This window comes from Myxocyprinus asiaticus, chromosome 24 (assembly GCF_019703515.2).
Source record: "Myxocyprinus asiaticus isolate MX2 ecotype Aquarium Trade chromosome 24, UBuf_Myxa_2, whole genome shotgun sequence".
Lineage (NCBI taxonomy): Eukaryota > Metazoa > Chordata > Actinopteri > Cypriniformes > Catostomidae > Myxocyprinus > Myxocyprinus asiaticus.
Window position 1 is genome coordinate 41,497,175 of NC_059367.1, and position 12,323 is coordinate 41,509,497.

Consider the following 12,323-nt stretch of genomic DNA (forward strand, 5'->3'; position numbering starts at 1 on the left):
ACCCAAGTAACCCAACCAAGAGTAGCCTTTCACAAGCTTCTCACAAGAACTTGCTGGAATTTTGGCCCATTCCTCCAGACAGAACTGGTGTAACTGAGTCAGGTTTGTAGGCCTCCTTGCTCGCACATGCTTTTTCAGTTCTGTACACACATTTTCTATCAGATTGAGGTCAGGGCTTTGTGATGGCCACTCCAATACCTTGACTTTATTGTCCTTAAGCCATTTTGCCACAACTTTGGAGGTATGCTCTTGGTCATTGCCCATTTGGAAGACCTATTTGCGACCGAGCTTTAAATTCCTGGCAAGATCTTTGTCCCTATGTGCACTTGCAAACTGTAGTCTGGCTTTTTTATGGCGGCTTTGGAGCAGTGGCTTCTTCCTTGCTGAGCAGCCTTTCAGGTTATGTTGATATAGGACTTGTTTTACTGTGGATCTAGATACTTGTCTACCTGTTTCCTCCAGCATCTTCACAAGATCCTTTGCTGTTGTTCTGGGATTGATTTGCACTTTTTGCATCAAACTACATTCATGTCTAGGAGACAGAATGCATCTCCTTCCTGAGCGGTATGATGGCTGCGTGGTCCCATGGTGTTTATACTTGCGTACTATTGTTTGTACAGATGAATATGGTACCTTCAGGCGTTTGGAAATTCCTCCCAAGGATGAACCAGACTTGTGGAGGTCAACAATGTTTTGTTTTTTTCTGAGGTCTTGGCTGATATCATTTGATTTTCACATGATGTCAAGCAAAGAGGCACTGAGTTTGAAGGTAGGCCTTAAAATACATCAACAGATATACCTCCAATTAGCCTATCAGAAGCTTATTGGCCAATTGCCTAAAGGCTTGACATCATTTTCTGGAATTTTCCAAGCTGCTTAAAGACACAGTTAACTTGGTGTATGTAAACTTCTAACTCACTGAAATTGTGATGTAGTCAATTAAAAGTGAAACAGTTTGTCTGTAAACAATTGTTGGAACAATTACTTGTGTCATGCACAAAGTAAATGTCCCAAACGACTTGTGAAAAGTATAGTTTGCTAATATTAAATCTGTGGTGTGGTTAAAAAAATGTGTTTTAGTAACTTCAACTTAAGTGTATCTAAACTTCTGACTTCAACTGTAATTCTCAAATCTTAATTACATATTGCACGTGCAGATAATCAAACTTGGCATGTCATGGTAAGTTGAGACATGTGAGAACCTTTGGTGTTTTGAAGTCACACCTAGGGATGCACCGATTTTTGTTGTTGTTGTTTTTTTTCCTCATCCGATACCAGTGTTGTTTTTTTCTTAATCAGTTTGGAATATCTATACCTACCTGTATGAAACTGATTGGGGTTACTCTTTTATATGGAAAGAACTATTTTTAATCGCATAATTTTTTTGCAGTTCATCGAGATTAATTGCTTGCTTTTTTGTCGTTAATCGCAGATTTTAAAAGTGCTGAAATTTGACACTATATTCTTGTCAAAATTCATTACAATTTTATGAAAGAAAAAAAAATGTGACAATATAATGCTTTATTAAACTTTCAAACAAAGCCTTCCACAATGTTGATAGAAATGCACTAATATAGCACCAATTCAAGTAACATTTAAACATTTTCCAAAGTCTAAGTGGGAGTTTGACTAACTAAAAGAACTAGTCCCCACATAGGTTGCATTTTCATTGCAATGGACATCAAATCCCTTAAACTCTCATCCTCCACAATATTAATCTACTAGTATACTGTGGCTATCTGCTTTGTTACAGCAGTCGTGAAGCTGTGTTCATGATTCACGTTAGGGCGGCAACGCCAGCATCAAACAACACTTTGAACTCACTATGAGAAGCACTTGCAAACAAACACACTTACCAAGGCTGAAAAATACTTATCGAGATAGCAACCTCCGCAGCTCTATTATAGAAGAGAGTGTAACGGTCAACTAGCATGTTGAATGGCTATGGCACTGCCGCGTTATGCTGTTTTATGCTAAGCTTTTATGCTCTCTTAGTAGAAGGGCTCTGGCACTGTGGCGTGTGTGTCAGTGTAATGACTCTGGGCAGACACATTACAAAGGTTCCGCTCTTCACACCAGTGTTTATGCTGTATTAATGATCAATGCGTTAATTGCGATTTAAGAAAAATTCACATGTTAAACTATTTTAATTCATTACATGCGTTAACGCCTTAATTCTTACAGCTCTACTAACTACACATTATTTAATTATAAATTAGAGAAAACAAAAAAGGATTACATAAAAAATGTGTAGCCTATTGAGAAAAACTTTATATAAATAGCGCAGAAGCCAAATGTACCGTAATTCTAGTGAAATTTTTCAGTAGAAAAGTCAGTTCTCTTTACACATTTTTTAAACTTGAATCTGGATTGAGACCTCTTTTTTCCACTTTAGTTGTAATAGGATATCAGTCCACTTTTCAATCCATTTAAAAAAAAAAAATGTTTGGAACCCAGTCATACATATTATTGTAATTTAATATAAAATAAATATAAAATAAAATTACAATAATTAGAAAAGCTAATTAGAGTCAGGAGTTGGCAAACCTGGAATTCAATTAATGGAACGAGAATGGAGGTGTGGGTTAGAGCTACTTGGACTTAAAAAAGCACTCAAACATTTTGAGTTCGCTATTCACAAGAAGCATCTGCTGATGATCTCAGAAGACCTACGATCAAGAATTGTTGCTTTGCATGAAGCTGGAGAGGGTTACAAAATTATCTTGAAGAGCTTAGATATTCATCTGTCCACAGTTAGACAAACTGTCTATAAATGGAGATGATTTAGTTCTGTGGCTTCTCTCCCTTGAAGTGGCCATCCAGCCAAGATGACTCAAAGGGCACACTGCAGAATGCTCAATGAGGTAAAAAAGAACCCTATAATGACAGCTGAAGACTTGAAAGAATCACTGGAACTGGTTAACACCTCTGTTCATGAGTCTACTATATGAAAAACATTAAACAGGCATGGCGTCCATGGCAGGGCACCACGAAGGAAGCTGCTGCTTTCCAACAAAAACATGTTTTGTGGACTGATGAAAATAAGGTTGAATTGTTTGGGAAGTTCACGTAGCACTAAGTATGGCGTAAAAAGGGCACCGCATACCAACATGAAAACATCATTCCAGTGCTGAAGAACAGTGGAGAAAGCATCATTATTTGGGGCTGCTTTGATTCTTCGGGGGCCTGGACCGTTTGTCATCATCGAGGGAAAAATGAATTCCCAAGTTTATCAAGATATCCTACAGGATAATGTCAGGGTGGCTATGCACCAGCTGAAGCTCAGTAGAAGTTGGGTGATGCAGCTGGAAAATGACCCTAAACATAGAAGTAAACCCACTACAGAATGGCTTCAAAAAATGAAAATCCACCTTTTGGAGTGGCCCAGCTAAAGCCTAGACCTTAACCCAATAGAGATGCTGTGGAATGACCTCGAGAGCCGATCACACCAGACATCCTAAGAATATGGCTGAGCTGAAGCAGTTCTCCAAGGAAGAATTGTCCAAACTTTCTTCTGAACGTTGTGCAGGTCTAATCTTTAGCTCCAGGAAATGCTTTGTTGAGGTTATTACTGCCAAAGGAGGATCGACCAGTTATTAAATCCAAGGGTTCACTTAATTTTTCCACAGCACTGTGACTGTTTAATGCGACGTGTTCCATAAAGACATGAAAGATTATAATTGTTTGTGTGTTGTTAGCTTAAGCATGTTGTCTTTGTCTATACTTGTGACTTTGAAGATGAGATTGCATTTTATGACCAATTAATGCAGAAAACCAGCTAATTCCAAAGGGTTCACATACTTTTTCTTGCCACTGTACATCTGAGATGTAGTTTGTGTAGGGCAGTCACATATTGTGCGCTGCTCTATGAGCTGAAAACAACATGTCATCAGCCCACGCGGTGTGTGTGTGACACAACAGAGCACCGCTCAATTACGGAAGCATGCTGCACATGCAGATTATAATTTTTTTTTTTTATTAAACGCAGCCTTTTGAGATTCACAAAGCTATCGTTTGTCTTCAAGAGACTTTAAATAAAACCCACGAGTCATATGGGCTACTTTAATGGTGCTTTTATGGTTGTTTTATGCCATTTTTGAAGCTTGACGGTAACAACCGTGATTAACACAGTATCGGATATGGATCGGGCTTGTCGGACCGATACCCGATCCGGTTAAAAACGTCAGTATCAGCCAGTACTGATCCAGGTATCGGATCGGTGCATCCCTAGTCACACCTGGTGCAACACGTTTGCAGCCATCAAGTTTGAACAAGTCTATTAATATCTAGCATTGTTAAGTGTGTTTTCAGGTTTAATTGTATGTTGAAATGGTCTCTCTCCAGTGCTTGGGCAGTGTTACTGGACCGCAGTCAACAGAAGCTGCAGTTAGTGCTGTTACCGCCCGCGCTCTTTATACCTGTGGGTGTGGATGACCCACAGTGGGAGGAGCATGTGGATGCCATGCCTGAGGGAGTGCAGCCCTTCATCATCTATGATGAGCTCACTGACATCTGGATCAATGTAAGACCCTTCGGTGATATTAAATAACAGGGATGCACTTGTATTGAAATTTTGGGTGATGCCAGTTGGGTGATTGATGTATTTATTTTTTTAATAGTTAAGTTTTTATACTGCTAAACAATGCGGCTGATTTACTTTTTTTTTTTTTTTTTTGTCTGGCATAGAAAAAAGCTGGATCTAATATCAGCTGAATCAGACCAATACAGCTAATATTGGCTGATACTGGAGTTCAACTGTTATTTTTCAAGACGAAAAAGAAACCTCATGACGATAAATATATTTAATTAAATTATACTGTTGACAAAAATATGATGAGAAGAGTACTTTTTTTAATAAAAATCTAGGAAGAATTGATTCAAATAATCCAGTCATAGTATATCTGAGATTTGCCCACTTGAGCTGCAAGACTGCTGAACACCTGTACAATGAACTTTACTTGGGGTTAATTATCTCACTCAAACATGTCCTATATATGTGAGATTAATCAGCTATATCCACAATGTAAACATGATATTACAACTTGCATCTGCACAGGCAATAAAGTGAATGAACAGGGGCCTGGTTAGCTCAGCGAGTAAAGACGCTGACTACCACCCCTGGAGTTGTGAGTTCGAATCCAGGGCATGCTGAGTGACTCCAGCCAGGTCTCCTAAGCAACCAAATTGGTCCAGTTGCTAGGGTGGGTAGAGTCACATGGGGTAACCTCCTCGTGGTCGCTATAATGTGGTTCTCGTTCTCGGTGGGGCGCGTGGTGTGTTGGGCGTGGATGCTGAAGAGAATAACGAAGCTTCCACACGCGTTATGTCTCCGCGGTAATACGCTCAATCCACGTGATCAGATGTGCGGATTGACTGTCTCAGATGCGGAGGCAACTGAGATTGGTGCAGAGTAATTCCTTAGAATGGACGCCCAAATCTTCACTCTCTCGTTGAAACTACACCCTTAATGCAAGTGGGTTATTTTTTACCACGCTGCAAGTGCTGTGACGAACATCTTATCCTTTATCACTGCTGTATTTGAAATGCTGTTGTTGTAATTGTGTTAAGTGTTCTATTGAATGTAAAGCATGTAAAAGAGCCTTTTTCTTGAAGGGCACAAGTGCTGCTTTATATGCCTTGGCCAAGCTCACACGGTAGCGGCACTCTGAGACTGATTGTGTTCACTGTGAATGCTTAACTCAAGGAGCTTCACTCTCGGCTCGCCTTCTTTCTTATGGATGACACTGGTCCCACTCCCTCCCACCATACTCCTGTGGCTCCTGAGGTATGTAGAGCACAGAGAATTTGAGGAGGATTTGTCACCGGCGTGGCAACACGCCTTGCGTGCCTTCCGTCTCAATTTCAATCATCTGCGCCTATTGAATTTGCCCGTTACGATCTGAGTCTCACAATCGGCATGCTGGGTGCAATCACATTGATGAATACGGAGATGTCAAATCGCACGCAGTGTCTGAAAGTGATGCCTGGTCTCGCTCGGCCAATGAGTTTGTTGGTATTTCCCCCTGCTGGGAGGTTCTCTGCATGAACGCACATTTCCAGTGCAGCGTCCTTCATGACGCAAAACCGTCCAAGCCTTGGCTGCTAACGTCCTCGTTCGTAGGCAAGGCCTATGCGGTGGCAGGTCAAGCTGGTTCGGCCCTGCATACTAGGTCTTCAGGCCTACCAGGCTTACTTGCTCAAGGACATAGATGCGAACAGGCCATACCCCGAGTCATTCAAAGAGCTGCATCATGCCACTGATCTGGCCCTCCGGGCTACTAAGATCACTGCCCAAGCCGTCGGCAGATCTGTGGGTAGCCTGGTGTCCGTAGAGCATCATCTCTGGCTCAATTTCACAGACGTACACGATAAGGACAAAGCTATGCTGGTCGACAACTCAGTGTCGCAGCAGGGCCTCTTCGGTGACGCCATGAGTACCTTCACCTAGCAGCTCCAACCAGCTAAGAAGCACTCATAATTGTACAAGCACAAGGTGAGGTTGCCCTGTTGCACAACCGACTCGCTCGCTTGCAAAGTTCAGTGCCCCCATCCCTCCAGCTTCCCAGAAAATGTAGACTGAGCCAGCAGTTAGGTCCCAGCAGCCGTGGTCTAAGCAAAAAATGTTGCTCACCAGACCTCTTCTCAGCGGAAAGCCTTATTCTGAGCAAGCCAAGCATTCCTGTTGGTTCAAGTACCATGAAGCTGGGACCAGAGCTCACAGAACTGTTTGCTCTGGCTCCGATGAAGGCCCGGACCACTCCTCCATGTTCCCACAGAGTGTCCCTCCCTCTCCCTGCTGCCGATTGCTGGGAACGAGATGTTCACAACACTGTTAATGTTTGTGGTGGTGTTGGCTCCATGTCAAATATTTGTCACGTTCCAATAAAACATGCAGACCTTGTTGCAAATGCTTGATGCTCAAAAGTGCAAATATGCACAAATGAGCTCCTTTCCAGTTCCCCATGTTAACCCAGTTGCACTGCACGACCGCTCCATGAGGGTGGGCGGGGTTTATAGTCCGATTGACACTGGTGAGCCTCTGTGTCCTTTGGCCCATTACATGGATGCTTGGCTTGGTCTTACGGGCATCTCCAGTTGGGTACTGCACACAGTCAAACAAGGCTATGTGCTTCAGTTCACTAGACAGCTGCCTCGCTTCAACAGCATTATGTCCTAAACCATGATGGTGTGGAACAGGCTGGTCTTTCTCTCAGAGGTACAAAGTCTCCTCGCCAGAGACATAATAGAGACAGTACCAGTCAAAGGCACGAGCGTGCAAGCTAAGAGACCTGTTGCTTTCACATTTGGAGCGTTTAGGTCTCAAAGTCAATTGGGCGAAGATTGGCGTGGTGGTACACATTTTCTCATAGCGTCAGCTACTGACACAGCGTCAAAGTGACCAACTTGAAAGGAAACATTGTGGTTACGACTGCAACACTGGTTCCTTGAAAGGAGGGAACAAGACACTTCATATGCTCGAAGCATTACTGATTTCACACTGTTAAGGGACCATGAGATGGCACTCTTCCCTTTAGTCTAAAAATCCTAATGAAATTGTGCTGTACTCCAGTTTATATGCCAGCAAAGGCACACACATTAGGGGTAGACCATCTGGCAAAATATTGGCAAAATTCTAAAGGGCTTGAGAGTTTGTCACTCCTGGGAGGAGTTTCCCATGGCGTCAGATACTGACACAGCATTTGTTCTCTCTATTCAGGGAACCAAGGTTACAGTCGTAATCAGAACATTTTAGTTGTATCTGTACTGTGTGACAGTTGCAGCACTATACAGAAAATAAAGGGATTTCTGAATTACTACATTGAGTTTTTCCTGTGATAACAGACATAAATAATATGTTTATCGAGAGTGGGTAATTGAGAACTATTGTAAACTTAACTGTCATGAAATCTAATTTACATGAGGAAAATGTTGCGTGCCTGTTACTGGGTGTTTTACTTGCATCAAGACATCTTTTTTCAGTCAATGGGTGAGTAGTTCAGTACAGTATTTAATGTTGAGACATAAAAGCCTTTATTGTAAAAGATTGTGTAGATAAATTGGTTTATAGTGCATTTTCAACATGTTTTCCTCTGAGTTCAGCATGTGCTGCGTGGTTAAAAGAAGCTGAGCGCCTCTCCTTTAACTGCACCTTCAGGGACGCAGCATAGCATGACTCGCACGCTAAGTGTAAAGACCGTAACCTGCAGACACAGTTTGTGTAAAACAGCCCTAACAAAAGTGTAGCTCTGATCCTGGCATCCTCCATCAGTGTTGTTGTTGCTATTGTATTGTTTGTGCAAACAATGTCAGAAGAAAAACGGTCAACACTACATTGTCATCACAGGGGTATTTTGTAGGTGCAAATGCAAGAGGGAAATGTCTCTTCCAGAATATACAGGTGCATCTCAATAAATTAGAATGTCGTGGAAAAGTTCATTTATTTCAGTAATTCAACTCAAATTGTGAAACTCGTGTATTAAATAAATTCAGTGCACACAGACTGAAGTAGTTTAAGTCTTTGGTTCTTTTAATTGTGATGATTTTGGCTCACATTTAACAAAAACCCACCAATTCACTATCTCAAAAAATTAGAATACATCATAAGACCAATAAAAAAACATTTTTAGTGAATTGTTGGCCTTCTGGAAAGTATGTTCATTTACTGTATATGTACTCAGTACTTGGTAGGGGCTCCTTTTGCTTTAATTACTGCCTCAATTCGGCGTGGCATGGAGGTGATCAGTTTGTGGCACTGCTGAGGTGGTATGGAAGCCCAGGTTTCTTTGACAGTGGCCTTCGGCTCATCTGCATTTTTTGGTCTCTTGTTTCTCATTTTCCTCTTGACAATACCCCATAGATTCTCCATGGGGTTCAGGTCTGGTGAGTTTGCTGGCCAGTCAAGCACACCAACACCATGGTCATTTAACCAACTTTTGGTGCTTTTGGCAGTGTGGGCAGGTGCCAAATCCTGCTGGAAAATGAAATCAGCATCTTTAAAAAGCTGGTCAGCGGAAGGAAGCATGAAGTGCTCCAAAATTTCTTGGTAAACAGGTGCAGTGACTTTGGTTTTCAAAAAACACAATGGACCAACACCAGCAGATGACATTGCACCCCAAATCATCACAGACTGTGGAAACTTAACACTGGACTTCAAGCAACTTGGGCTATGAGCTTCCCCACCCTTCCTCCAGACTCTAGGACCTTGGTTTCCAAATGAAATACAAAACTTGCTCTCATCTGAAAAGAGGACTTTGGACCACTGGGCAACAGTCCAGTTCTTCTTCTCCTTAGCCCAGGTAAGACGCCTCTGACGTTGTCTGTGGTTCAGGAGTGGCTTAACAAGAGGAATACGACAACTGTAGCCAAATTTCTTGACACGTCTGTGTGTGGTGGCTCTTGATGCCTTGACCCCAGCCTCAGTCCATTCCTTGTGAAGTTCACCCAAATTCTTGAATCGATTTTGCTTGACAATCATAAGGCTGCGGTTCTCTCGGTTGGTTGTGCATCTTTTTCTTCCACACTTTTTCCTTCCACTCAACTTTCTGTTAACATGCTTGGATACAGCACTCTGTGAACAGCCAGCTTCTTTGGCAATGAATGTTTGTGGCTTACCCTCCTTGTGAAGGGTGTCAATGATTGTCTTCTGGACAACTGTCAGATCAGCAGTCTTCCCCATGATTGTGTAGCCTAGAGAACCAAACTGAGAGACCATTTTGAAGGCTCAGGAAACCTTTGCAGATGTTTTGAGTTGATTAGCTGATTGGCATGTCACCATATTCTAATTTTTTGAGATAGTGAATTGGTGGGTTTTTGTTAAATGTGAGCCAAAATCATCACAATTAAAAGAACCAAAGACTTAAACTACTTCAGTCTGTGTGCACTGAATTTATTTAATACACGAGTTTCACAATTTGAGTTGAATTACTGAAATAAATGAACTTTTCCACGACATTCTAATTTATGGAGATGCACCTGTAGTTCCTCTAAAAAGTTGTCCTTCCAGTTGTGGAGTACCAAAACTCTAGGTAGGAAAGGGGCTGTATTAAACATTAATCTTTAATATACTTCAGAATTAATAAGATATTATGCTTTTCTGATTGTAGTGTTTAAGAGTCTTCTTATTTCCAATAGGTCCATGATATCTTCTACCCCTTCATACAAACAACTAATGACAAGATCACATTCCTGTGGGTGAATGAGTCACAAACGGGCTTCTGCCATTTGTACAGAATAACCAGCCTGTTACAGTCCAGCTGCCAGCAGTGGTCCAGAGAATACAGCACTTCAGAAGGTCAAGCAAGGCACTTTAAACATACTGTTGTGTGTGTCTCTTAGGGATGTGATTCTTCCGGAATTCTGTTTTTTCCGACCTTAAAATGTGACCCCTGTGAATTATGTAAATCAGTTATGTTAATATTTAATTGGTTGTTCATATTTTATCGACAATGTCCTGTCCGGTGCATTCTCGATAAGCATTTTTCACACAAACAAGCGTCATTCAACCTTCCCTCGGAACTTCACTCACAAACTACAGCTGCTTCTGCATCACATGCACACATTGTTGAGAACGCACAAGACTGAGGCTCCTGATTTCTCCTGATCGCTGTCAGGACTTCATTCAAGTAAGACAGGTTTATTTTAATTCATCAAGAGAAATAAAATGGTGGCATATAAAACGTCTTTGAACCGTGACCCCTGATGCTGACAGGTTAAAAATAGCCTGCAATTACAGCTTTACTGACCTGAAATTTGCAGTGAAGTCGTGACAATTATTGTCACTCATAAACTACTTATTGCCAGTATATCGAACCGCCTGTATGTATAATCATAAAACCCTGCAGATATAGTCCAGACATTAGGCAATTATAAGCCTAGATGAGGTTTCTCCCTGTTTAGATCAGGAAATGAACTTGGGTTAGGATGTAATAATGGACATGAGTTTTTGGGAGACTACTGTAATTTAAATGCACAATCCAGAAATAATACTAGCCACACAGTAAAGATAGGTCAGCACTCTTAAAAACATGTAATATTACATTTTTATTCATTGACGTTTTCACATAATGTGGAAAAACCAGTGTGACCATTGTAAAAAGGAGCACTTACAGTAAGCATATGTTGAGGGTAAAACCCATACAAAACTCTTTAAAAACTGCAAACATTGACCTCTGAGACATTGGTATACTATCTGTTGACGGAGCATTATGGAATGAATTAAGATGAAATTGTGATGTAGCCTTGCGTGCCATATCCGCGTTTAAAACAGCCTGCGTTGACTGCTTCAGTTAGTACTGCACGAACTAATGGCGCCATCTAGCGGCCGTGTGCAGGACACAATTAGATGACAGTATCATAACGAATATTACAATCCAAATCTCGAAGCTTTTTAAAATGATCCCTGCCCAAATGTTGGCTATAGATTTCCTAACTTCTGCACTCTGTTTGGGTGGTTTTATGCTGATAAACAATTCTGTGTGTTAACATTAGTTAATGCATTAGGTATCATGAACTAACAGTTAATGATATCCTTTTTCTTTTTTTTCTTTTTTCTTTTCTTTTTTTACAGCATTTATTAATCTTTGTTAATGTTGGTTATATATATATATATATATATATATATATATATATATATATATATATATATATAATATTATTATTATTTTTATTTTTAGTTCACTTTAGTTCCTAGTGCATTAATTAATGTTGGGGGGTTGTTCACTGTCCTCCATGTTGCTCGGTAAATTTTTTGCACGGCTTTTTTGTGCTTAGCCAATCACATGCCTGGTCTCTTTATCCGGATTTCATCGTAAACACATTATGATACGTAAACGCGCCGATACAACGTAAATAATTTTCTAATATGAATGGCTTTCCATATATGTGTTTAGATGATTTCAAATGCCCGATAGAGGAGGAGGTGGCTTTAACCAGTGGAGAGTGGGAAGTGTTGGCCAGACACGGCTCAAAGGTTTGCTATGCTATTCAAAGAAGGCGAAATACAAATATATCCTCCATATACTGCCGTTCTTAACACTGTGCATTTATCTTCACGTGCAGATCTGGGTAAATGAAGATACCAAGCTAGTTTACTTCCAGGGCACAAAAGACACTCCCCTGGAACACCATCTGTACGTCGTGAGCTACGAATCTCCTGGGGAAATCGTCAGACTTACGAAGCAGGGCTTTTCTCATAGCTGCTCTGTTAGCCAGGTGTGTGTGCTGACGCTACAGAGATGTTTAACGTCTGTTCATGCCAAATCTGATGTGACAAAACAATGTTGGGGAGTACCTAGCTAAAAGTAGCAATGCTACTAACTTAACTA

General features: G+C 41.1%; 1 protein-coding gene across 3 annotated transcripts in view; it reads left to right on the forward strand.

Annotated features, from left to right (window-relative positions):
• LOC127415174 (dipeptidyl peptidase 9-like) overlaps positions 1–12,323 on the forward strand; it is a 51,791-nt gene that overhangs the window by 26,724 nt on the left and 12,744 nt on the right. For all 3 annotated transcript variants that reach the window (XM_051653795.1, XM_051653793.1, XM_051653794.1), the window contains 4 exons: positions 4,345–4,522; positions 10,132–10,291; positions 11,889–11,968; positions 12,058–12,210. In XM_051653795.1, the coding sequence (XP_051509755.1) occupies positions 4,345–4,522; positions 10,132–10,291; positions 11,889–11,968; positions 12,058–12,210 (571 nt within the window). The remainder of the gene's footprint in view (positions 1–4,344; positions 4,523–10,131; positions 10,292–11,888; positions 11,969–12,057; positions 12,211–12,323) is intronic.